Source organism: Pleurodeles waltl, chromosome 10 (genome assembly GCF_031143425.1).
Source record: "Pleurodeles waltl isolate 20211129_DDA chromosome 10, aPleWal1.hap1.20221129, whole genome shotgun sequence".
NCBI lineage: Eukaryota > Metazoa > Chordata > Amphibia > Caudata > Salamandridae > Pleurodeles > Pleurodeles waltl.
Window position 1 is genome coordinate 1,066,253,712 of NC_090449.1, and position 27,099 is coordinate 1,066,280,810.

At 48.3% G+C, this 27,099-nt stretch overlaps 1 protein-coding gene across 4 annotated transcripts in view; it reads right to left on the reverse strand.

The window, feature by feature from the left end:
- Window positions 1–27,099, reverse strand: part of WIPF3 (WAS/WASL interacting protein family member 3) — a 166,125-nt gene that overhangs the window by 9,493 nt on the left and 129,533 nt on the right. For 3 of the 4 annotated variants that reach the window (XM_069212102.1, XM_069212103.1, XM_069212104.1), the window contains 5 exons: window positions 21,339–21,474; window positions 18,200–18,361; window positions 9,751–10,479; window positions 6,958–7,077; window positions 4,772–4,873 (listed from right to left, as the gene is read on the reverse strand). In XM_069212102.1, the coding sequence (XP_069068203.1) occupies window positions 4,772–4,873; window positions 6,958–7,077; window positions 9,751–10,479; window positions 18,200–18,361; window positions 21,339–21,474 (1,249 nt within the window). The remainder of the gene's footprint in view (window positions 1–4,771; window positions 4,874–6,957; window positions 7,078–9,750; window positions 10,480–18,199; window positions 18,362–21,338; window positions 21,475–27,099) is intronic. The other variant, XM_069212105.1, reaches the window with a different exon arrangement.

Here is a 27,099-nt window from a genome sequence, read left to right on the forward strand (position 1 = left end):
CTCCAGAGAGTTGGTGATCCTGGGGCTGAGGGGGTCCATGTGGCCCCTCCAACATTTTTTATCAGGTGGCCCATTAGAGGTGGTGGTCCCCGACAATTTCTTTTTCAGGTAGCCCCAGGGAGGTGGTTCGTGGCATGGGTTTGGGTGATTATAGGGTGCTGGTTGCAGGCCAGGCCATGTGGCCAACCCCTGCTGCGTGCGGCCAAAGGCTGTCCGAGGCACATTCTTGGGTGGTTATAGGGGGGTTGGCTGCCATACATGGCCAAAGGCTGTGTGCGGCGGTGTTTGGATTAATGTATAGTAACTAAATTACTTTATGTTAAAAAAAACATAGAAATTCACTGAAAAAAACAAAGGTTACAGGGACATTATAGTTAGTTTCTGAATTTACTTGCACAAAACCACAGAAATTCAGCAGTTAAAGTTATTTCAAATAACTATAATTCGTGGCCTAAGGCAACTGTAACTTGCGCTCTTGCCATGCACTGCTAATTACCTAAGATATTACATCACTCATGACAACGTTTATAAAGTCATTAAAAATATCAATGAAACATTAGCAGTAAAATTATTGATGAGATAACTGTGCATGGGGAGGGTTTGAGTTATAGGTCTAATTCCCCCCACTGCCGGCCGGTACGATCAAGACCCTGTTGGCTGGAACCACTACAGGTTCCCCAGATGACCCTTGTCCACATGGGGTTTCGCAGTTGGTCCCAGATCTTATGGCAGAGGCTTTAGAGAAGATAGAGTAGGGGGGTACCCACAGGACTAGAAGAAGGCAGTGGTGATCCCTCTGAAGAAGAAACCAGAGGGAGACCCAGCGATTTCAAAACGTTTCACCCCTATCTCTCTAATGGTGTCCCTGGCTAAAATTCTGGAGAAGCACATCAATAAGGAACTGTCTGAATATCTCTATGATCTTGATTTCCTGGACCCATCGCAGAATGGATTCCTGAAGCATCACAGTACAGGATCAGCACTCATCTCTACCACAGATTCTATTCGTAGGCTAGTTGATCCGGGAGGGGTGGCTATATTGGGCCTGTTAGACCTGTCAGCAGCCTTAGGCACCATTTCTCCATCCTTGCTGGCACAAAGGCTGCGGCACGTCGGGCTGAAGGGCGCTGCCCTTAAGCTGCTGGAGATGTTTTTAGTTGACAGAACCATTATTGTCAGCTGCTGAGATTTTAGAGCAGTGTCTTTTCAGCTTCTGCGCGGGGTCCCACCAGGGTCATCTCTAAGTCCCACCTTATTCGATTTGTCGTCGCCTCTCTGCCTACGCGGATGAAACCTAGAACATCGTGTTCATCTTGGATGACTGGGAAGAGGTGGCAGACAGATTCAGGATATGTCTGCGAGAGATCAGTAGATGAAAGGGGAGAAGATGGAGATTATGCTGTTCGGTGTGGACGGCCCCATTTGAAATAATCACTGATGGCCAGAGAACTGTGGTGAACTACCACAAACCTGGGCGTGATGGTTGATAACACCTTGCTTTTTGACACCCAGGTTAATAGAATTATGAGTTCATGCTTCTGGAGGATTGGAATTTTGAAGAAAATATTAGTTTTTTTAGCAAAAGAGCTCAGGACGGCATTCATTGCCTTGATCACCTCGCGTTTAGATTACTGCAATGCCCTGTATCTTAATCTGAACCAAGTTTCATTAAAAAAGCTCCTAATCATACAGCATTTGGTAGCCCGCCTGGTTCTGGGACTTCCCAGACATTGCTCGGTTAGGGAAGGCTTGAGATCCATGCACTGGCTGCCTGAAAGAATCGGGTTCTCTTTAAAGCCCTTTGTATGACGCATATAGCTCTTTAAGCGCAGGGGGTGCAATATCTTAAGATGGCCTTTAATTGGTATTTGGCCTTTAAATACCCACAAGGACTTTGAGATCAGCAGGACAGTTTAAGGTGATGGTGCCACGATGCAGGAACGCAAGATGCGGTGAATGCACCTTTAATTTACAGGCAGCTAGATTATGGAATCCCCTTCCTATTTATATTGGGTGTCTTGAGTTCGCACCTGCCGTCTGGCAAGCAAGTTAAAACGTGGCTCTTTGCGAAAACAGTTATTCCCAGGGACTGTATTTCTTCTAGCGCTTTGATGCAAGCAAGTTCAAACGTGGCTCTTTGCGAAAACAGTTATTCCCAGGGACTGTATTCCTTCTAGCGCTTTGATGCAAGCAAGTTAAAACGTGGCTCTTTGCGAAAACAGTTATTCCCAGGGACTGTATTCCTTCTAGCGCTTTGAAGCCTTGTAGGTCCAATGCGCTTTATAAATGTCAAATACAAATTTTCTATTTTTACTGTTACTTTTGTATGTTTCTGATTGGAATGTTGCTTCTACTTCCGATGCTAAATAAACAAATAATTCCACAACATTTATAAACTGCCTGGACTATGGTTCTGATTCAGAGGCTGGCTGGCATCATACTCCATCACAAATATGGCAGAAATCCCACCCTATGTATTATATTTACATAATAGCTCAAATCAATAAGTAAAATAACTTATTTTATGCTAATTAGGGGAACCCATCCTACATTCTATGCTATGAAGATAGAAACATTGAAAAACTCGGTTCTTTCTATGTTCCTAATTGTAAAGAAACTTCCTAACACATCTGCCTGTAGTAAGACTATTCTACCGTCCCAAACAGTGCAACGATCTTTCTCAGTTCTTCACTGAAAATGTTTAAAACCTATCGGAACTTTCCAGCTCACCTCTCCTTCGACAAACATTCAGATCCCTCTTCGCATTGTTCTCCTTCCCCGCTGGCTGTACGCTTAACGAGCTTCCCTCTCTACCAAGGGGGCGGGTACTAACTTTGACGTCTAACTTTTAGACCCTAGTCCTACCACCATTCTCTCTCTTGCTAAAGATCACACCACTCTTAGTCTTAACAACTTTGTATCCCTTCTCTTGCTTCTCCTATGGTTCCAAGTTACCAGAAACAGACCTTGGTGATATCACTATGAAAGAAACCTTCAGCGGAACCCAACATCTTAGCCAATTTTAGACCCATTTCTCTTCTCCCTTTTCCTGCCAAGATTTTGGAAAAGCAAACAAGCACAAACTGGAATGGGACGGCAAGCAAAAAAACTGATGGATTAAACCCAGATCTGTGACTGGGGGTGAACGTTTGATTTGTTCTGCATTCCGTCCATCATCTGTTCTTTTTGCAAGAGTTTGGAAAAGGCAGGGAATTCACAACCATCTGGAAAGTGACACCTTGCTGGACTTCTCCCAGTATGGCTCTTGCCCTGTGTGTAGAACGGAATCTATCTGCCGTACTGGCTATGTCATGTCTGATCTTACGTAGGGGACCCACAAATAGTGGTGAAAATGTCAGCCAGTGCCGCTCAGACCCAAGCCAACTTTAGGAACTCCATGATTGAAGTGGAGGAATGGAAGACCTCTAATTGGTTCAAAATAAATGTAGATAAAAATCAAATTATTATGTTTGTCAGGAATACTCCACTTGGTCTTCTCTACAGTGGACGTCTGAACTTGGCCCCGTCCTACTTCTGTGTCAGGTGTAAAATACGTAGGAGTCTCGTTAGATAGCTCACTATCCATCATCACCCAAATCAACCATGTTTCCACCATCTGTTTTAAATTCTTTGGAATGCTACTAAAGTCTTCCTTTTCGCCCTACAACATCTTGCAAGAAGGCCATCCAAGTCCTTATCTCTTCCAGACTTGATTACGGAAATCCCCTATACGTAAGGGTCCTACAATACCTACTTTGACACCTTCCAATGGTGCACAATTCAGTCCTTCACTCTATGCCAGTGTTTCCTCCCAGCTGATCAGCCTGTAGTAGCCACCTATCAACAACCAGGTTATTTTAAAGCTCTCAGGTGTGTCTTTCAAGCAATCACCAGTGCTGAGTCCATCACCTTTAAGAACAAGTTCACTCTGTACCATCCTCCTCAACTGCTTCTATCAGTGTCCAGCCCAAAACTCACGGCTCCACTAATTATTTGCTCCAGGCAAGGTGGTTGATCTTTTTCCTACTCAGTCACTAAACAATGGAACCTGCTGCCGGCAAAGATCCAACTTCTTCGTCCCGCACCGTTTTTTGCAAGCAAATAAAAACATTGTCTTATCCGGGTTGTGTCCTTAGCACCAGGAAGTATTTTGGGTGTCAGTTCATTCAAGGTGAAAGCAGCTCAGGACCCCCACCTGAGGAGGAGAGGTAGTCCAGGGGCTGGGAGGAGCCTGAGGGGCCTGAGGAGGAGAGGTAGTCCAGGGGCTGGGAGGAGCCTGAGGGGCCTCAGGAGGAGAGGTAGTCCAGGGGCTGGGAGGAGCCTGAGGGGCCTAAGAAGGGGAGGTAGTCCAGGGGCTGGGAGGAGCCTGAGCGGCCTGAGGAGGAGAGGTAGTCCAGGGGATGGGAGGAACCTGAGGGGCCTGGGGAGGAGAGGTAGTCCAGGGGCTGGGAGGAGCCTGAGGGGCCTGGGGAGGAGAGGTAGTCCAGGGGCTGGGAGGAGCCTGAGGGGTCTGGGGAGGAGAGGTAGTCCAGGGGCTGGGAGGAGCCTGAGTGGCCTGAGGAGGAGAGGTAGTCCAGGGGCTGGGAGTAAGAAGGATTTCACATCAAGGAAGGAACAGGCGCATGGCTCCATGGGTCTGATCCAGGAGACAGCCAGCAATCAGTTTCAAAGAGAATGCCAGGGGCCCTCACTCAGATCCTTGAGGGGGGGCATTAGGTGGCACTGATTCAGTTTTTACCCTTTATCACTCTGCACATGCTCGGATATGTACCTGAGGGATCCCGGCTAGGATACAGTCTCTTGGATGGCCGGAACTCTTCAGGCGCTGGGAACTCTTCCACCGAGTGGAAGGTGAACTTCGACTCAAAGTCATCTAAGAAACAAAGAGAAGACATGTCAGCGAGAAACACCCAAAGTGTCAGAGGCAAGCTGATCAGTCAGGAGATCTGGGGTAGAGTCAAGTACAAATAAGGCATCCCTGAGACTAGGACATGCTATCACAGACCATCACTGAGTCCAAGAAGTCTCAGACCATCTTTAGAAGGTGGGATTACAGACCACCAGCTAGAACAAGCCTAGAAAAAATACATTCACCAACACCCACCTAGAAAAATATACTACAGAACATTACGTAGAACATGCCTAGACAAAAATAATTCACAGACGCCCACCTAGAACATAAGTTGCAGAAAATGATTTTACAGACCATCACGAGGAACATGCTATCATGTACCATCATGCGGCACATAATATTTAAAGACATTAACAAGACTAAGCGATCACGCACTGCAGTTTAAAACATGCTTACACTGACTGCTGCCTAAAGATTCCTGTCAGAGACCATAATCTATCACAATCTCCTGGATCATGGCATCAATGCCACCTAGAACATGGCATCAATGTCCTCTAGAATATGGCATCAATATCCCGTAGAACACTGCATTAATTTCACCTAGAATATGGCATTAATGTATCTTAAAACATGGCATCAATATCCCCTAGAACATGGCATTAATATCACCTAGATTATGGCATTAATGTTTCTTAGAAGATGGCATCAATATCCCTAGACCATAGTATCGAAATTCCCTAGAACATGGCATCAATATCCCCTAGAACACTGCAATAATATCCCCTAGACATGGCATCGATATCCCCTAGAACACTGCAATAATATCCCCTAGACATGGCATCGATATCCCCTAGGATATGGCATCGATATCCCCTAGAACATGGCATCGATATCACCTAGAATATGGCATTAATGTTTCTTAGAAGATGGCATCAATATCCCTAGACCACAGTATCGAAATTCTCTAGAACATGGCATTGATATCCCCTAGAACACTGCAATAATATTACCTAGAACATGGCATCGATATCCCCTAGAACACTGCAATAATATCCCCTAGACATGGCATCGATATCCCCTAGGTATGGCATCGATATCCCCTAGGATATGGCATTGATATCCCCTAGAACGTGGCATCGATATCCCCTAGGTATGGCATCGATATCCCCTAGGATATGGCATTGATATCCCCTAGAACGTGGCATCAATATCACCTAGAACGTGATAACACACTATTGCCTAGACCTTGCTCATCGTCTCAACTATGCCATTACAGAATATCATTTAAAACATGCGATGCCAGAACATCACCAAAACCAGGCGCTTAGAGGCCTCCTCCCGACCTCACTGACAGCATCACCTGCTTACAGCCTGGGGCAAAAGAAAATGCTGTCAGCGACCATCACAAAGTAATTTGGAATATGTTATTAATGACCATCACCCAAGACATGTTATAACATGCCAACATACTGTCAGATTACAACCTAGAACATATAATCACAGACCAGGGCCGGCTTTAGCGCTGGTGGTGCCCGGTGTGGGAATCTTTTTGTTGGTGCCAAACCCCCATGACAACCTCCTCGGATCCCTAAACTACCACCTGGCAAAAGTGCCCCTCATCTCTCCACAGCCCCTCTCACATAATTACATTTGTTTTTAAGCGCTGGTAAAGTAAAGGCTGGCTTTACTAATCCACTCAGCTATCCACATAAAATACAGATCTGTTCTTTACAGCAGGCACATTAACCCTCTGCGCTACTTTATGGCATTAAAACTGCCACTTGACAAAACTCCATTTCTCTCTCTCTAGCAAAAACATTAATTACAAGAGTTAACATGAAAGCTGGACACACAAGGAACTCTGCAACAGGCGCTTTTAAATCATAAGTTACACCTAAAAACAACACCCCCGGAGGTCAGTGCTCCCCCTCCAGGTCAGCGCCCAGTGTTGCACCGCCCTAAAGTTGTCCCTGTCACAGCCCATTGCATAGAATGTGTTACTATCATTAGGAATACATTACACACAGCACGCTAACACTGATCGCCAACTCGAACTTATCACAGACCCCAGCTTAAAACACCACTGGTAGCTTGGGATACTTTACCAAGGTAGGACTGCTGGGGCCGCGCTGGGTTCTGATTGCCCTGGTATCTGCTGGAGAGTTCGGTGGATGGAGACCTTGCTGGCGGGATGGGTGGTGGGTTTAGCCGTGAGGCACCAGGCCCTAGGAGAAGAAGGTATGTGTAGTGAGCCATTGTTCTGAAAGTTTCATAGACCAGGGGTTCTCAACCTTTTGAATCCTGTGCACCCCCACTCAATCATTACTGGAACCCCAGGACCCCCAATGATTCACTACTGGAGTCTGGAGACCCCAGCCTAAGCATACAAAAATACTGAAACAAACACTTAGCAAACAAATACACAAAATATTTAATCATGTATTTAATTCACAAACAAATATAAAAAAATCTCAATTTTAATGGGAAGGTTGGATCTTTTCTAAATTCAATTGACGCCACTAGTCGTCCCTGCTACATTCTGTTTGATGCACTTGACCTTCTACCATGAATCAGAACGAGGACACCAACTTAGTTTTTAGCCTCCAATTTTAAATTCCTTCACATTTATAGAACATTTTAAAGTGCTCATATTTACATTTTGTGTCTTGTAATTTATATACCCTATTAATCTGTTAATATTATTTAATTTTCGAAACAATCGCTGACTCCTTGAATAGACTTCATGGACCTCCAGATGTCCCCAGGACCACATGTTGGAAACCACTGCCATAGATCATCCCAGAAATCCTGACATGCTCCTCCAGACATGCCTCTAGGCACTAGCATGGCTAACAGTGTTCATGCGCTGGCATTGGTGGTGCAATGCTTCTCCGGGATGGAGGCCTGCAGATCATGTGAAGATCCTCTGAACCTACCTGTGAGGTGTGCAGTGGCCGTGTTCTCTATGAGGGGGAAACCCTTTGTAGACCACAGCTGGGGTCACTCTAGGCTGAGGGTAATATAATCTGTTCCTGCAAGTGAGGACTGTAGTGGCTGTCGGACACTTGATAAAAAGCATCAAATAGTGAAATTGAGCTCTACTGGATCTGAGCTTCTGAAACTAGATCATGTGTCTGACACTGCATCAAGCTTCTGAAACTGTATTGTGAGTCTGACACTGCATCAAGCTTCAGGAACTGGATCCTGCGTATGAGCCTGCATCGAGCTTCAGAAACTGGATTATGCGTCTGGGACTCCATCAAGCTTCTGAAACTGGATCCTGCATCTGAGACTGCATCAAGCTTCTGAAACTTGATCATGCGTCTGAGACTGCATCAAGCTTCTGAAACTGTATTGTGCATCTGAGACTGCATCAAGCTTCAGAAACTGGATCATGTGTCTAAAACTGCATCGAGCTTCTGAAACTGGATCATTCATCTGAAACTGCATCAAGCTTCTGAAACTGGATCATGTGTCTGAGACTGCATCGAGCTTCTGAAACTGGATCATGTGTCTGAGACTGCATCGAGCTTCTGAAACTGGATCATGCGTCTGAGTCAGCATCAAGTTTCTGAAACTGGATCATGTGTCTGAGACTGCATCAAGCTTTTGAAACTGGATCATGCATCTGAGACTGCATCAAGTTTCTGAAACTGGATCATGCGTCTGAGTCAGCATCAAGTTTCTGAAACTGGATCATGCATCTGAGACTGCATCGAGCTTTTGAAACTGGATCATGCATCTGAGACTGCATCGAGCTTCAGAAACTGGATCATTCGTCTGAGACTGCATCGAGCTTCAGAAACTGAATCATTCGTCTGAGACTGCTTCAAGCTTCTGAAACTTGATTATGCCTCTGAGACTGCATCGAGCTTCAGAAACTTGATCATACATCTTAGAATGCTCGGGGCTCCTGAAACTGCATCATGCATCTGGGACCACATCAAGCTTCTGAAACTGGATCACAGGTTCTATAACTACATCTGAGCGAATCATGGGACCTGAGTGTCGAACACTAGACCCAAGCATCTTACACTGGATCTGAGCCTCCAACGCTGCATCCATGTGCACAACACTTGATTCCAGGATTAGACACTGGGTCCCCACATCAGACACTGAACTCGAGCATCAAACACTGGATACAGGTATAAGACAATTATTTGGAGCATCATAAGCTGGATCTCAGTTTCAGACACCTCATCCCCGCAGCAGGCATTGGATCTGTACAGCAGATAATGGGTGCAAGCACCAGATGCTTGATTTCAGGATCACACACTGGGGCAGAATATTAGCAGTGGATAAATCAGTCGATCCAAGCTTCTGCCACTGGCCAGTAGATCAGAGCATCCATTAGTTCATCCAATGGTCAGTCACTGGGAGCCAGCAATTGCAATCTCAGTCACTACATCTAGGCCTCAGGCACTGGAAGCCAGCATCAGTCACTGATTCTGAGACTGGGAGTATGTCTTGTAGGCCTGGGTTGGGGATACACTCTTAGAACCAGGACTCTTTTCCCCCTACCTTCCCTCATACATATATCTGAGGCCAACAGACTGTGATTGATTTGTGCCTTTTCTCTCTCTCTCTTGAGCTTACCAGGATCTTCTTGAAATAAGAGCCTTAAAGTTTGCAAGCCGTGTGTACGGAGTGTGATAAAAACTAAGGATAAGTTACATATCTCCCACACCAGCCTCGTGGCTAAAAAAGGTTCATGTGGCTGAAATAGATGCTACATTTTTAAGAAAAGCCTTTGGGGTTCAGTAGGCCTTGGTGAGGACTATCATCACCACACTAGGCTTCTAGGCGCCCTTGAGATGTAACCGGGAACTGAGGGTTCGATGGCTAACATGCACAGCCCTGTGTTGCGCTCAGACTTTGCAAGAAGCAGGATGTCTCACCTGGAGGCTTAGCGGGGCTCCTCTGGGGCAGTCCCACCGGTGGAGGGGGTGCTGATTGCATATTAGGTCTTGAAGTCGGGGGCAGGAAGCTGGGGGACCTTGAACGGGGTGGGTATGGTACAGCGTTGACCTCTGTAGGCCCGACAATGTTTGGAGTAGGAGGGCATGGCGCTGACAGCTTACGGGCTGAATTAGGTGGTGGTGGGGGAGGGCCAGATGGGGGGCAGTCCCTGAAATCTGGCAGCGGCGGGGGAGGACCCAGGGAGGGAGGTGCTGTTCTGGGAGGAAGTGTAAAGCCGGGAACATGTGACCCAGGTGGTGGCGGAGGTGGAGGGGGGTGTGATGGGGTTGTGGGAATCCTCACAGGCTTCTCCGCCTGTGGGGGCAAGGGAGGGGGCAGGAAAGGGGGTAAAGAAGGGGGAGGGGGAGGAGGAGGAGCAGGAGGCTGAGACGATAGTTGAGAGGATCTCTCCGGAGGCGGGGGAGGCTGAGAGCTGAAGTTGGGCTTGCTAGCACTAGGTAGGGGTGGGGGCAAAGGTGGGGCAGGAACGGATGGTCGAGGTGGGGCTGGTCTGGTGGTGATGCTTGGCGGCTCCGGAGGGGGGGCATGCCGTGGGGTTTCAGGTGAAGGGATGGAACCAACACCCTCGGATGTATTAATGACAGCTGGGTCTGGGAACTTTGGCGTGGGGGTCCTTGCTCGAGCTGGCTGGATAGCTGTTTTACCAACTGAAAAATACAAAAAAAACATTATATGGGTGAGATATGTGCAGGGAACAATAGAACAGTAACATTCTTTGAGCACACTCTGATGCCGGGTGCTGAGGGGGGTACCACAGTCTAGATGCCTAGAGCAGATAGAAAGCAGTGTGACATCACTCCAGGTAATTACTGCTAGACCACAGGATTCTTTTAGGAACTCGAAATTAAACTAGGACATCACTCTTTAAACTGGACATCAGTTAGTGACATCAGTTCAAGAAACAGACATGAGGCAGTGAGAAAACTCCAAAAACGTGTGCAGCACCAACTAGCATGGGGATGTGCATTTGCAACCACAAAAGCTATCTCGGAGGTGATGTGGACCGAGGACGGAGCTGCAAACCCTCAAGAAATCGCTGTGTGGAACAGTGGAGTTGTACATCATCATTTTGCATAGCTTTCTCTTCGTACTTTTCTTTATTTCCGTAACCTGCCCACTTACGCGAAAAATCTTCCCATTTATTCTGTAAATGTTTGTGATTTTTCACACCAACTTAATCTCTTCTACAATTCTACCATATTGTGATGAGCATAAGGCAAAGTCCATATATAGTCATTGAAAAAAACAAAGGTTAAAGTGAAATCGTGGTTAGCTTTGGTTATAGCACCTCAACTGATGTTTAAAAAAAATCTCAACAAGTGTAAAAAAGGACAGTTAAAGTGAAGTTATGGTTACGAATTAAAACTGAAAAATCACTGATATATGCAGTTTATGGTTTAGGAGCACAATCCATACCTCTCACAATAACCATGCAAACCATACAAAGTACACCAAAGGATGCCACCCTTTATAAAACAGATGCAATGACCAATGCAAATCATCCCACAAGGGAGATTACATATCGCGTTACCCTTACCACTGCGACAGAGAGAACTAGCACTATAGGAGCCTTAATTTGTTTATGTGTTCTTTAAATATACGTCGCTTTTAAGTGTTGTTATTTATTGGTATAAATATTGTGAGGTCCGAAGCATTACTGCACAAGTTAACACTACTCATCCTGGTATTTACCTGTGGCATTGGTTTAATGCATTGGTTCCCAACCTGTGCTCCGAGGACCCCTGGGGGTCCGTGAAGCCTCCTCAGGGGGTCTGCGACTGCTTAGAAAGTGTAATAATTTTAACAGATTAAGGGCCATATGTACCAAAACATTTTCCCATAGACACAGAATGGGTAAAATACTTTGTTACATCTGGCCCTAGGTCCCCAGCTTTGAGTAATAACTCAGTTGGGGGTCCCTGCATTCCAATAATGATTCAGTGGGGGTTCCCAGCTTCCAGAATTGATTCAGTGGGGGTCCACAGAAGTCAAAATGTTGGGAACCACTGGTTTAATGTCTCTCTGATGGAAGTATCAGATGTGTTTTCATACTCCTACCTTTAGTGGAATGGTTACTTTGTTTCAGTGGAATTCACACCTTCCTGACACCACTCTTGAGAACCAATGAGCGGGAGCTCTCTGCATTCAAGACACTAGAACGAGAACTGCTTCAGACACATGGCACACCCGCACTGCACACACCAGCTTCCATTTTGAAAATGTAACTCGATAATCACTCTTTTACAGTGGCACAACATAGGCCCCCGCAGTGAGGGGGCCTCTGAACTCCAGGGCCCCCCTCAGCAAAAGTGGTAGTTGGTTGGTGCAGAGAGGGGGACTCCCTTAATGTGAGGAGGGTCACCCTCAAGTTTCTTTAAGAAACTGCTCTGAAATTCAACACAGTTGAATCAGATAACCTCACTGCAGAGAATGTCTCTCTCAGGCCCCCTCATCATACCTGAAAGTAGAACAATACTGTGCCAAGAGGTTTCTCACTTTGTGACCTCACTTTAGGAATCTAACATCTCGCAGCGGGCTTTATCAGGAATGCAGAGTTTGAAAATGGTTTATTCACTGCCATGACTTGAAGGCAGTGTGCAGAGAGACCCTGGTCTGCCCCAGTGGGGGTGGTCCAATGGCTGATGGAGGTCGGCCATGTCTTTTGCCTTCTCAGACCTCCCTTGGGTCTCCACAGACTCTTCTGAGAGTCTGTGCTTTCAGCAGCTCAGACCATTGTTAGCACCCGCTCTCCGCTCTTCCATTCAGAGGGGAGGGCATGGCCATTGCTGGGAGGGAAGGTGGTCGCTGGGCAGTAGTTCCTATTACAGGAGAGACTGGGGCGGGAAGCCAGGTTTTGTTTGTATAACAGAAGGAGAAAGGAGGGTAGTGGAGGTGGGCAACAGTGAATAGGGACTGTTTATGTGGGACACCTGTTGATCCTTCTGTTTCCTGTGTCCCCCCCCCCCCCCATCCTGAGATGCAGCTCCCAAAGAGTCGTCCCCTGAGCACAGCTGGTCCATGTGATCAGCTTACACTAGACATTAGATAGCTCAGGGGGTTGGGGGGGCTGGTTTTACATCATAAATCTGTAAACTGGGTAGCTATCAACTGCGTGACGTTTCAATCGCGCGTTTCCAGTGACCTCATGACAACTCCAGTGACATCACTGCCAACCCGAGCTTGGCCTTCGCTTCTATGATGCCACTTGGAACCCCTTGTCGCAAACAAAGCTGGCACTGCCCGTTACCCATGATCTGTGAGTCCATACATGGCATCGCTCCGCCGGATGCCAGGCTGGGATATCACACCAGCCCTCACATGAGACAGCGCAGTCTCGCGGTACAGACGGGCTCTCTTTTGTGATTTCAACATTTTTAGGAACGTGGCGCAGACATTTCAGGCTGTAGTATCCTTACTGCAGCTGCGTGCAGATGTTCAGGCCATGCTCTAAAACCTAGACTAAACGTCAGCTGTAGTTCAACCGAGTCACCGGCAGGCGGCACTATGCTCAAACCTATTCTGCGCTGGCAAAGCCGGCGATTCGCAAAATCAGGTTTGGGGGCGCAGCAGGAAAATGTCCCATTTACAAAAGGTCTTTCCCTCGCGCACAGGGCGTTGTGTCTCTTTCCTAATTGCATAAAGGACAGGTCCTTAAAGGGGCAGTCCACTCTTATTTGCGATTCGAGAGGAATGTATCAACAGGAAACTTTTTTTGTTTGAAAGAAGCACCTGCCCCTTTAATGAACAAGGGCTGCTTTAAAAAACAAACAAACACGTTTTCTGTTTGCGAGTGGAAATACAGGGCCGGAGGTCTGAACAACTGAACAACCAGGGACTGAACAGCTCTGCGGCTGAGATCTCTCCCGTGTCGTCTCAGATTCCAGATTACAAATCACTCTTGGGGGGTTTCAGCGCCCCGAGGAAAAGCAGCTGCCTCACTTGTGAGTAAACGTGGCACTCGGGGTCTGTAGGGCTTTCTACGGGCTGATTGTGGGTCCCCACCCAGCAGTAAGCTAGTTCCCTTCGGAGGACTTCTGTCCGCTCCACAGGCACTTCATAGTATCTTGTAGGAATGCTAGCTCGCTTCTAAGGACTCTTATGTGCCCCACAGGCACTTCACAATGTATTGGAAGACACCTAGCTCCCTTCAAAGGACTCGTGTCTGCCCCACAGGCACTTCACAATGTTTTGGAAGACACCTAGCTCCCTTCAAAGGACTCGTGTCTGCCCCACAGGCACTTCACAATGTTTTGGAAGACACCTAGCTCCCTTCAAAGGGCTCGTGTCTGCCCCACAGGCACTTCACAATGTTTTGGAAGACACCTAGCTCCCTTCAAAGGGCTCGTGTCTGCCCCACAGGCACTTCACAATGTTTTGGAAGACACCTAGCACCCTTCAAAGGGCTCGTGTCTGCCCCACAGGCACTTCACAATGTTTTGGAAGACACCTAGCTCCCTTCTAAGGACTCGTGTCTGCCCCACAGGCACTTCACAATGTTTTGGAAGACACCTAGCTCCCTTCTAAGGACTCGTGACTGCCCCACAGGCACTTCACAATGTCTTGTAAGACTGTCACCTCCCTTCTAAGGACTCGTGTCTGCCCCACAGGCACTTCACAATGTTTTGGAAGACACCTAGCTCCCTTCTAAGGACTCGTGACTGCCCCACAGGCACTTCACAATGTCTTGTAAGACTGTCACCTCCCTTCTAAGGACTCGTGTCTACCCCACAGGCACTTCACAATGTTTTGGAAGACACCTAGCTCCCTTCTAAGGACTCGTGTCTGCCCCACAGGCACTTCACAATGTTTTGGAAGACACCTAGCTCCCTTCAAAGGACTCGTGTCTGCCCCACAGGCACTTCACAATGTTTTGGAAGACACCTAGCTCCCTTTTAAGGACTCATGTCTGCCCCACAGGCACTTCACAATGTCTTGTAGGACTGCTTGCTTCCTTCTAAGGACTCATGTCTGCCCTGCAGGCACTTCACAATAAGTTCTAGGACTGCTAGCTTCCTTCTAAGGACTCATGTCTGCCCTGCAGGCACTCCACAATGTCTTGTAGGACTGCTAGCTCTCGTCCAAGGTTGCTTGCTAGCCCACGGGCACTTCACAATGTCTTGTAAGACTTCTAGCTCCCTTTTAAGGACTCTTGTCTGCCCCACAGGCACTTCACAATGTCTTGTAGGACTGTCACCTCCCTTCTAAGGACTCATGTCTGCCCCACAGGCACTTCACAATGTCCTGTAGGAATGTTAGCTTCCTTCAAAGGACTCTTGTCCACCACACAGGCACTTCCGAATATATTCTAGGACTGCTAGCTCCCTTCCAAGGTTGATTGCTAGCCCACGGGCACGTCACAATATCTTGTGGGACTGTTGAAGAATCCTCAGGGCTGCGAGAAGAACCTTCACTGCTTGTCAGGGTCAGTCACGAAGGCTGTTTTGCCTCCTGGCCTTAGTCTCTGTGTCTAAAACAGAGGTCTTCAAACTTTTTGATGCTGGGGCCCCCTCTCAAACGTTTTTTAGGCATAAGGACCCCCTCCTGACAAAAAATTCTAGAAGCTGGCACTCCTCATCATCAACAATCATAAACATCCCCAATTCCCACTACAAATCATTTTTACGGTGAGGAAATAATATTAAACAGCCTTTAGCAAACCAAAGGTCAGTGACTGTGGGGTTGTGGTCCAAGGTGTGGCTAAAAATAAGGGTCCTCGTTTATGAGGAACTGGTGTAGGGCAGCGTCGCAAGTCCTCTTGTGCCAATATAAAAGGGCAGGTATGGACCGTATTTATGAAATACAGTGCATTCCTGCCCTTTCCCCCTGTGCTGGCGCACAAATTGCTGCCTAGCACCAATGTAGGCAGGGTTGGTTTTGTGCAGGAAGGCAGACCTCCATGCACAAAAACAATCCTGACAGGTATTTTCCTCTTTCCATGTGTGCAGCAGAATGCAACACGCATGGAAAGAGGAAAAACGAGGAGAAATGAACACATTTCTCCTCATTCTGCCTGCGTAAGGTTTTGGCGCTGCTCCAGTTTACGTGATTTTGTGACTCTGGGCAGCACCATCCCTCAGTGTTGAGTGGAACACCCACTGCAACGGCCATGGAACGCCGCCTTGACACAAGACGTACTCTGTATCTATGAAGCCATACAAAGCCACGTAGGATGGCTGTGCGTCGCCTCATAGGTATGCGTGAGAGGCTTGTGCGGCTGGAGCATCAATAAAAGTGATGCTCTGACGACGCAAGCCTCTCATAGATATGCCCCAAAATATTCTGTAGGTTTTTAAACTCTTTCACCATCAGGTAGCTGCTTATAAAAGAACAGGCAGCTTAAAAGAAAAATAAATAAAAGAAAGTGGTTACTCATTGGGAGATGCACTGTAGAGCATTATGAAACCTCTATTAATGCACGACAGAGGTCTGTGTGTAACTAGACTGCCAAATAATTAAATCGTGGTTGGTGCAGTGGAGAATAGTGACGTGTTTTTTAGTGCCACAAGGTCACGGCCTGTGACAGAAAGCACTGTGAAAATGTAAGTCATTATTTTATATTTGCATTACACATGGTATAAGATTGGCCACTACAAATTTACTAAAAGGTTCAAGATAAAATTTCCAAAATGTAGATTTAAGTAATACCAGACCGTATGTAATAAATTTTTTATAGCTGTCCCTTCAACAGCTTCTCAGGGGTAGTAAGCAATATGGGGCAGATTTATGCAAAGTGGCACTTTTCTTGCGGTCCTTAGCACCCCCCTAACGCCACCATGGTAGCGCCGTATTTAAAATATGGCGCACCATGGCGGTAGTTAGGGTGACTAGTGTCACAATTTTTATGCTAGTCCGGCACTTTGCAGGATTACCATAAACAATTATGACGCTAATCCTGCTAAGCACCCAGAGGCCCATTGTAATCAATGGGGGCCTCTTTTTAACGCCTGCGCTTAGCAGGTGTTAAAAAATGCTGATAAACATGGCGCAAAGGAATCTCATAGATTCCTTTGCGCCATTTTTACAGCCCCCTCTAGCACCGGACCGCCCCCCTTGCATACATTATGCCTGGCGCAGGCATAATGTGGCACAAGGGGTTACAAGCATTGCGTCACTTTGTAAATATGGCGCAGCGTTTTTCCCCTTCCAATGCCACATTAGCGTAAAAAAATTACGCTAATGTGGCGTTGGAACGGCGCAAGGCCAGCATAAATCTGGCCCTATGTAGATACAATTACTATTAAAAGGACATACTTCACCGCCCAGTTGTTAATCCTTTCCACTATCACTCAAAAAGAACAAATGTTTGTCATCACAAAGCTTCGAGTGATTTAATTAATTAAAGCCAGAACGGGCTCCAAAGCAGACTTTACGTTTGTATATTTTACCATTTCCATCTGTAGAGCAACTCGTAGCTCACAATTGCATTTAATTCAGGAAGCAGCCCCCTGGCACGATGGCTTCTGTAGCTGACTGTGCAGCTGCCTTTCACAGCACAGGATGCTCAATCAATGAAAGCTGACGGCTGGGGGAATGCGCGACCCCCCTTTCCGGCCCCCCTGGGGGTCGCGACCCACAGATTGAAGACCTCTGGTCTAGAACACGCTGCAGTACAGGGGAACCAGTTTGAACACGCGAGTGATGGGGTTACTCAGACTCGTCTCTGCAGGAAACACTGGCTGTGACAGCCGCCTACCCCGATGAAAAACTGGGAATCTGCAAAAGCCCTCAACGCAGAGGGAGTCCTGTCCACAAGGAACCATGCACCTAAGGTGCTGAAAATAAAGTCATGTGGATCTCATCGTTGGTCCCCAAGGGTCCTGTGAATCTAAGAAGCCCACTGGTGTCCTGCTAGAATCGTCTGCTGACCTCTGAGGCATTGAGAAGGACGGTGCTGACCGGTGTGGGGTGTCCCTCACCAGGCTGCAAAGTGGGATTCAACCAGAAGTGTCTGAACATTACTACAACCCTGCAACCCTTTTAGAGCATTTCTGTAGGGGACAGTGTGCACCAATCAAGTTAATGAACTGTTCCCCTGCCCTTCTGGGTTGTTTAAAGTATCACAGTGGCTGGCTGTACTCCAGCAATGAAACATTTCAGTGCAATGATGCCTCCTTGTGGGCACATTGGCTAAAGCTACAATTATCTTGGACTTCATTTGTTTCTTAACTATATTGTTTGCATCTGTTGCACCACATTCATTTTATGCCTGGAATACCTTGTAACTGTCACAGGTACAGCAAGGGAAGGGCAGGGAAAACTGTTCACCCCCTTACCTGCCCCATCTCTCAGCTTGAGGGTCTCCACAAGGATCCTAACCTGTACGCCCCATTACCTGTGGATCTCCAGGTGCTGGATAGAGACGCTCACCTGTTCCATCTCTCTGGCCTGCGGGTTTCAGAGCTGGGAATCCTCCTGCGAACAGTCCTCCAAGCTGTGGGGTGCCCCCGCTGCTCGCCCCGTTAGCACCCGCTGAGCCGCCATTTCTTGCGTTTCCTGTTCCGCCTCCATCCCTATTGGACGCTTTCGAACCTGTCAGAGAATCAAAAACAAATACATACATGTGGCTTACTGAGTGGTTTGGGTAGTGCCAAATCAAAAGACAGTCTCATCTAGGCGCCCTGGGCTGTGATTCCATCATTTTATGTCATAGAGTTCCTCAAGTACCTTCACTCTTCGTTACATTGTAAAAATCATTCCTTGCATGTCCGGGGGTTCTGCCATGGTCTTACCTTGGATGGGAGGGAGTCTAGAGGCTGGAGTCAGCTGCTGAAGCCAGGTCCCTCTTCCGGAAAGAGCGCCTCTTCTTCTGAAGATGGGATCTGATGATGACGGCCATCTTGAGTTTTACTGATGATCTGAACTAGTGTGGATTCCTCTTCCTGGTAGTTAGAGCTACAGCTCTAGAAATGTGTCTTTCACTCTTAGTTTGGTGTTTTCAGGCTTTGAAATGGACTTGTGACTATCTGGGGTACAGTGGGAGGGAGGGACACCCAGCAGTCAGATCTGCTGTTCCCTATATAACCAACTACCATCATTTTGTTTTGCTGAAAACTCAGGCCATCTTTTTTAAGTGGATTCTTCTAGCTGGGTTTTGACTGCTTTCTGCATGTTTGTGACAGTCCTCCAGAGTGCACCATATGTCTTAATGTCACTAGTAGGAAACCTACAGTACTCAATACTTGAGTTACTTCATTGGGCTGAGGATCACACCTACCAGAAGAACATGGGCTGGTTCTCATGGGCCGCAAAGGTAAGGGAGACACAAGGCTCTGGAACCACAGAGGGGACATAAGGGATGTGATGGATTAAAGGGTGTGACAGGCTTCAAGCTACAAATCAAGCTACCCGGGAGCACAACACGGTCTCATGGAATACAGAGAGTTAAATTCTTAAAAGAAATGCAACGCACTGTCAGCTGCCTGAGCTCAGTTCACTTGCATGTTCATTGTTAGGTCTTGTGGTGACACAGGAAGGTTTGGGAAATCCACTGATCTAACTCAAAATGTGTGACACTAGGCAGAAAACTATTATCCACTGTATTCAGTGCAGAAAATGAGGGAGATAGCGTTGGATCCCAGATCCGACAGCTATTATTGGGAGCGATCCAGGATCTGAGCTAGCCCCAGTGAAATAAGATGAATTCATCCAGATAATTTGCTGACAAGGAGACACATTCAGCAGCGCCCGCACACTGTCTGCTTTTCATTCCTAGCAGCAACCTGCAGGAGGTGAGGAGGCTTTCTTATTACACTCCGAGCTGGGCCCAAAACAAAGGCATGTTTTAAAGGGCCATCAGACCTTTTGTTCAAGTTTCATCCTGACTAGGAGCTATCTGGAGCCTAACGCCTAGACGCCGATGCAATGGAGGGACCAAAGGCAAACAGCTTGTTACCACTTCACAAGTACTTAAGAAAAACCCTGGTTCTGAAGCAGATTTCTGACTGTTCACCCACGGATGCAAGAGATGTGCACGCACAAACATCACGTGGCCTCTCCTCCCTGACCCAAAAGTGGAAAAAATAACTTACCTGTCGTCCTTAACCACCCTCGGCCACTTTACCCGCCTTCCTTGCCCCTCCTGCAGCTGTGCTTTCTGTTTTCAGCCACAGCAGACAAGCAGCGCAGCACTGACAGGCTCTCTGATAGCCCTGTCGGCCTGGCCCGGAAGGCCTTATGATGTAGCAACAGTGGGTAAAGTGTTTTGTAATCAACTGTTGCCACGTCATAGCAATGGTGTAAACCAGTGGTTCCCAACCTGTGGTCCACGGACTCCTAGGGGTCCGCGAAGCCTCCTCAGGGGGTCCGTGGCTGCTTAATAAATCACATAATATTAATAGATTAGGTCCCCAGCTTTCAGTAATGGCTCGGTGGGGGGTCCACGGATTCCAATAAAGAGTCAGTGGGGGTCCCCAGGTTCCAGTAATGATAAAGTGGGGGTCCACAGAAGTCAAAAGGTTGGGAACCACTGGTGTAAACGGCAGAGGCTTCCTGTGGAAGCCATGCATAACAATGTCCTAAACCCAAGCCTTGCAGTTTGCATCCCACTCATTGATACCGGTTCATGGCTCCCAGGCCTGTATTAGAAGGATTGCGACTTACGAACTGCAAATAACAAAAGAATCTCGGTGTCAAAAGTAGTAACCCACTTACCTAACTACATAAAATATAAATCTGTGACGTGCATGCTACACGATGTTCTTTGCAGCAGGCAAATTACCCCTCTAGCCTACTATATGAGGCAAAACTCTGAGTAGACAAAAATCAGATCTCTATAGCAAGCGCATTAACCACCTAAGTTATCTCTCCAATATTATTCCCATAAATTTGCTAGACATAGAAAGGTCTGGGCAGCAGGTGCCTTAACCTCTTAAGATATTTTAAAATACAGGCTCTTTGTGTCCATTTAAGTGATCCAGAACAGATTTACTGTCACGCTTGGCCTTGTTGCCAATTTCTCTGTGGCAAAGTTTAAAAAAATAAATGTATAAGTGGGCTCCATATGGCACGACTGCCCCTTGGGTCTCCACCCTCCTTCGTGTCACACTGTAAACCCTTAATCACGGGTTGCAGAGGGAGGTTGTTCCAATCCCACACTGACTGTATTACACGCAGTGCTTAATTTGTGAAACAAATACGTGCCAGGGCCCTTCCAGGAGGCCCCCGGAGCTTGCACCATCTATTCCTCCTGCCAGCGCTGCAAATGACAGAACTTACACAACTCCTAACCAGCACAGTCCTACTAGTGTGACAATTCCGACTGTCTGAGGCCCCAAAGCTACGAGAATGGCTTGGGCAACAGATATTAGTTGTTTCTTATGTACCTTGAATTAATAAACAACTCCTCTCTAAATAACACAAACAGCACCAAAATCTGGCAGCTGTCATAAGTGCCTTTGCTGAAGTGCCAGTCCAGCACTGGGAACCACCAGTTCAAATAAGTACTTACATGTTGCACCTTCGTGCAAGTCAGGTGCGCACAGCCACGCGCACAGTCGTGTATACTCACTGTCTATCTGTGGGCAGCTGCGGTCATTGACCTGGGTGACTTTCTTCAAGCGCGCCCCCTTGTGGATGTCTGCCAGAAGTGCACCGCGACCCTTGGTGTCGTCGGCTCTCAGCTTCGGCGGCTGTGCGCCTCCCTGCTGGGGGAAAACACAGGAGAAACAAGCTGTCAGAGGGGCGGGACACTCCACACCGACTTATTTTCACTCATACTTGCTTCTACTCACATCTAGCTTTACCCACTCTTACAAGTACTCACCTTTTAACTGATTATTTACCACCTCTCATTAATCTACTCATCCCCTCTCTGCCCCGTGTCTCTTCATTCACAGCATGTGGGGACAGCTCGTGGTCCAAGTCAGAAAATGTGCTAAAGTTACATGCAATGAGGTGTGGCGTCTATCTAGGTACTCTTTCACACCTTTCAAATTTTAAAACTCTCTCATGTTTAAAGCCCCCCTGAGATATGGAGGGGTTTTTTACAGCCAAAAAGCAGGTCAAATTGTGAAATATTTAATAAGGCAAATGGAGCTCCAAGGGCCAGCATATCGTTTTAAATCAACCAATCAGTAGATTTGTAGAGCGCTACTTGTCACGCGTGAGGGTATCAGTGCTCTGGCCGGGTCAGTTGAACAGCCAGATCTTCAGGGACTTTCAGAACTCTGGAAGACATTGGGAGGTCCGTAGATGAAAGGGCAGCTCGCTCTGTCTTCACTGCAAGGCATGAGAAGGAGCGACCTCTGCATCTGCTACGTCGGGTGCGGGGGTGAGGGTTATAGAAAGGGCAGCGGTGCTGAGGTGTCTGGTGGGCTGATGGAAGTTCACACGATGGTTCGAGTAGGCGGGCCTGCAGTTGCGTAGGGCCTTGTATGCATGGGTCAGGAGCTTGAACTGGCATCTTTTCTGGTTCAGGGAGCCAGTGGAGTTCCTTGAGGTAGGGGGTGATGTGGGTTTATCTAGGGAGATCCAGTACGAGCCTGGCTGTGGCGTTCTGTATGGTCGTGGTCGTCGGAGGAGGTGAGCTCTGATCCCTGTGTGGAGAGCGTTGCTGTAGTCTAGTCGGCCGGAGATGAGGGCCTGGGTTATGGTGCATCTAGAGCTTTGGGGTAACCATTTGGATATCTTATGAAGCATGCGGAGGATGAAGAAGCAGGAGGAGTCGGAGTTGACCTGACTCATCACTGGTTAGCTTGTTGTCCAGAGTGATGCCTAGGTTCCTAGTGTGGCCAGTGGGGGTAGGAGTAGGGCTGAGTTGTGGGGGCCACCAGTAGCATCCCATGGGGAGCTTTTGTTTACGAAGTTCAGTACCTCTGTCTTGTCCGTGCTACGCTTCAGGCAGCTGTCCTTTGTCCAGATGGTGACATCTGTCATGTAGTTGTGGAAGATGGTCTTGGTGGTGTCTTCTGGGAGGGAGAGGATGAGCTGTGATGCATCGGCCTAGGATATGATGTTGAGTCTGTGGGTTTTGACGATGCCGTCATGTAAGTTTTGAAATAAAGAACACATGTTCGCAGCAGGAGCATTTCCCACATGAGGTACCTCGCGGGCACGCGTGGTTGAGAACGGAGACTGGAAACTCTAACATGAGACATAGAGGGCTCAAGCATGGGCTGTTAGCTCTGGACAGCATTAGAAGGCACGATGGGAGGTTCTTGTTTCCATGAGATATTTTTGCAGTTGCAGGCATGAAGAGGGAAGGTGATTTGCCCAGAATCACACATTTGGCCTCATGACGGAGCCAGGATTTAACCACAGGTGTCCCAGTACCAACTTCACCCTCTCAGCCAGTACCTGGGACCTCCTGCCTTCAGCCTGCACAGGTGAAGGAGTCTCCTCGGAGCCAGGCGAGTGACTAACACTGCAAGCTTAGCAGTGGAGAGCACCCCCCCCCCCTTGATATTCAGTTCAACGGCTCCAGCGAGAGAAGGGGGTCCCTTGTCCCACTCGGAGGAAGCAGGCACATCGGGGGGCAGCTGGCTGAACAGACGGTTGGGTGGCACTTACAGTCTGATGTGGTAACTTCTTTTACTTATCTGTTCCCCTCAAGACGTTACCTGGGGCAGTGGCGTAGCGTGGGTTGTCAGCACCCGGGGCAAGGCAAGTAATTTGCGCCCCCTAACCCGGGGCAAGGCAAGTAATTTGCGCCCCCTAACCCGTGGATTTAGTCTCTTCCAAGATGTTGCGCCCGGTGCGGCTGGCCCCCCCTGCACCCCCACGCTACGCCACTGACCTGGGGGACTCAATGCAGCCAAAGGAGGGTTAAAGCCAGTACCTTAAGTAGGGCACATACACAGTTACTGCAAGTTATTGCCAACTGCAGAGAGGACATTCGGAGGTGACCAGATGCAGGGCAGAGACCCCCAGGTACTGAGCGCTAAGGGTGTTCAAGGGCTTTTTGGGCAGATTTCTCCAACAGTTCTAAAGAGGGACTAAGCAGGATTTATTTTCAGTTCTGCACAGTGGGAACCAGATCCGAGGTGGGGGGGAGGCAGTGTCCTATTTAATGCAAACGAGTTGCATTTACAGTTGGACACAAACACACAGTAATCACTGTGCAGTTACACTATATGTGAAGAAACATATGGAAATGCAAATGCGAGGAAGCTTTAGCTACAAAATATGGGCAATAAGGATTCATAGATTGGAAACAAGAGCAGAGACCGGGCAGCCATTTAATCTTAAATATGCAGCCGCAGCAGCGCACATGTGATGTGAAGATGGATCCTGTCTGCATCAAGAATCGAGCCCCAGGCCTTAGAAACCCTCCCAGAGAAGGGGGGCTCCCTAGAGCTCGGAAAGTGGTTTTCAGAAGAGAAGGGTTTTAGGGCTCTAAAGGGTTGAAGAGCTTTCGAAGTGAAGCATATCCGAAGGGTAGAAGGGCTTCAAAGCACAGCACTTCTCTGAAGGGTAGAAGTGCTTCAAAGCGTAGCAGTGCTCCGAAGGGTAGAAGTGCTTCAAAGCGCAGCAGAGCTCCAAAGGGTAGAAGTGCTTCAAAGCCTAGCAGAGCTCTGAAGGGTAGAAGTGCTTCAAAGCCTAGCAGAGCTCCGAAGGGTAGAAGTGCTTCAAAGCGCAGCAGAGCTCCAAAGGGTAGAAGTGCTTCAAAGCCTAGCAGAGCTCTGAAGGGTAGAAGTGCTTCAAAGCCTAGCAGAGCTCCGAAGGGTAGAAGTGCTTCAAAGCGCAGCAGAGCTCCAAAGGGTAGAATTGCTTCAAAGCCTAGCAGAGCTCCGAAGGGTAGAAGTGCTTCAAAGCCTAGCAGAGCTCCGAAGGGTAGAAGTGCTCCAGAGCCTAGCAGAGCTCCGAAGGGTAGAAGTGCCTCAAAGCCTAGCAGAGCTCCGAAGGGTAGAAGTGCTTCAAAGCCTAGCAGAGCTCCGAAGGGTAGAAGTGTTCCAAAGCGTAGCAGAGCTCCGAAGGGTAGAAGTGCTTCAAAGTGCAGCAGAGCTCCGAAGGGTAGAAGTGCCTCAAAGCCTAGCAGCGCTCCGGAGGGTAGAAGTGCTTCAAAGCCTAGCACAGCTCCGAAGGGTAGAAGTGCTTCAAAGCTCAGCAGAGCTCCGAAGGCCTCCAAAGCCTAGTAGAGCTCCGAAGGGTAGAAGTGCTTCAAAGCCTAGCAGAGCTCCGAAGGGTAGAAGTGCTTCAAAGCGCAGCAGAGCTCCGAAGGGTAGAAGGGCTTCAAAGCACAGCACTTCTCTGAAGGGTAGAAGTGCTTCGAGGGGTAGCACAGCTCCGAAGGATAGAAGTGCTTCGAGGGGTAGCACAGCTCCGAAGGGTAGAAGTACTTCGAGGGGTAGCACAGCTCCGAAGGGTAGAAATGCTTTGAGGGGTAGCAGAGCTCCGAAGGGTAAGAAGTGCTTTGAGGGGTAGCAGAGCTCCAAAGGGTAAGAAGTGCTTTGAGGGGTAGCAGAGCTCTGAAGGGTAAAAGTGCCTCAGATCATAGCAGAGATCCGAAGGGTAGAAGTGCTCCAAAGCCTAGCAGAGCTCCGAAGGGTAGAAGTGCTTCAAAGCTCAGCAGAGCTCCGAAGGGTAGAAGTGCTTCAAAGCCTAGCAGAGCTCCGAAGGCCTCCAAAGCCTAGCAGAGCTCTGAAGGGTAGAAGTGCCTCAGATCGTAGCAGAGCTCCGAAGGGTAGAAGTGCTCCAAAGCCTAGCAGAGCTCCGAAGGGTAGAAGTGCTCCAAAGCCTAGCAGAGCTCCGAAGGGTAGAAGTGCTTCAAAGCTCAGCAGAGCTCCGAAGGGTAGAAGTGCTTCAAAGCCTAGCAGAGCTCCGAAGGCCTCCAAAGCCTAGCAGAGCTCCGAAGGGTAGAAGTGCCTCAGATCGTAGCAGAGCTCCGAAGGGTAGAAGTGCTCCAAAGCCTAGCAGAGCTCCGAAGGGTGGATGCGCCTCAAAGCCTAGCAGAGCGCCGAAGGGTAGAAGTGCTTCAAAGCCTAGCAGAGCTCCGAAGGGTGGATGTGCCTCAAAGCCTAGCAGAGCTCCGATGGGTAGAAGTGCTCCAAAGCCTAGCAGAGCTCCGATGGGTAGAAGTGCTCCAAAGCCTAGCAGAGCTCCGAAGGGTAGAAGTGCTTCAAAGCTCAGCAGAGCTCCGAAGGGTGGAAGTGCTTCAATGCCTAGCAGAGCTCCGAAGGCCTCCAAAGCCTAGCAGAGCTCTGAAGGGTAGAAGTGCCTCAGATCGTAGCAGAGCTCCGAAGGGTAGAAGTGCTCCAAAGCCTAGCAGAGCTCTGAAGGGTAGAAGTTCTCCAAAGCCTAGCAGAGCTCAGAAGGGTAGAAGTGCTTCAAAGCTCAGCAGAGCTCCGAAGGGTAGAAGTGCTTCAAAGCCTAGCAGAGCTCCGAAGGCCTCCAAAACCTAGCAGAGCTCCGAAGGGTAGAAGTGCCTCAGATCGTAGCAGAGCTCCGAAGGGTAGAAGTGCTCCAAAGCCTAGCAGAGCTCCGAAGGGTGGATGCGCCTCAAAGCCTAGCAGAGCGCCGAAGGGTAGAAGTGCTTCAAAGCCTAGCAGAACTCCGAAGGGTGGATGTGCCTCAAAGCCTAGCAGAGCTCCGATGGGTAGAAGTGCTCCAAAGCCTAGCAGAGCTCCGAAGGGTAGAAGTGCTCCAAAGCCTAGCAGAGCTCCGAAGGGTAGAAGTGCTTCAAAGCCTAGCAGAGCTCTGAAGGGTAGAAGTGCTTTAAAGTGTAGCAGAGCTCCGAAAGGTAGAAGTACTCCAAAGTGTAGCAGAGCTCCGAAGGGTAGCAGAGATTTTAAAATTAACAGAGCTTTAAAAGATATGAGGGCTTCTAAGGATAGCAGAGCTCCGAGGGGTAGCAGAGCTTGACAAGGAAACAAAGCTTCAAAGAGTAGAAGCTTCAAGGGGTATCTGAGTGATGGAGAGTTTCAGAGCTTCGGAAGCCAGCAGAGCTCTGAAGTCCCGCAGAGCTCTGAAGGGTAGCAGTGCTCTGAAGGGTTATCAGAGCTCCCAAGGGTTGCAGAACTTCAGACTGTTTCAGGGCATCAAGGGGCATATTTATACTCCGTTTGCGCCGAATTTGCGTCGTTTTTTTCTACGCAAATTCGACGCAAAACTGACGCCATATTTATACTTTGGCGTTAGACGCGTCTAGCGCCAAAGTTCATGGCGTGAGCGTAATTTTTTTGCGTGAACACCTTCCTTGCGTTAATGATATGCAAGGTAGGCGTTCCCGTCTTAAAAAATGACTCCGACGCTTATGCGTCGTATTTATACTCCCGGGCAAAAATCACGCCCGGGAGTGGGCGGGGCAAAAAAACACGCATTCGCGCCGGATT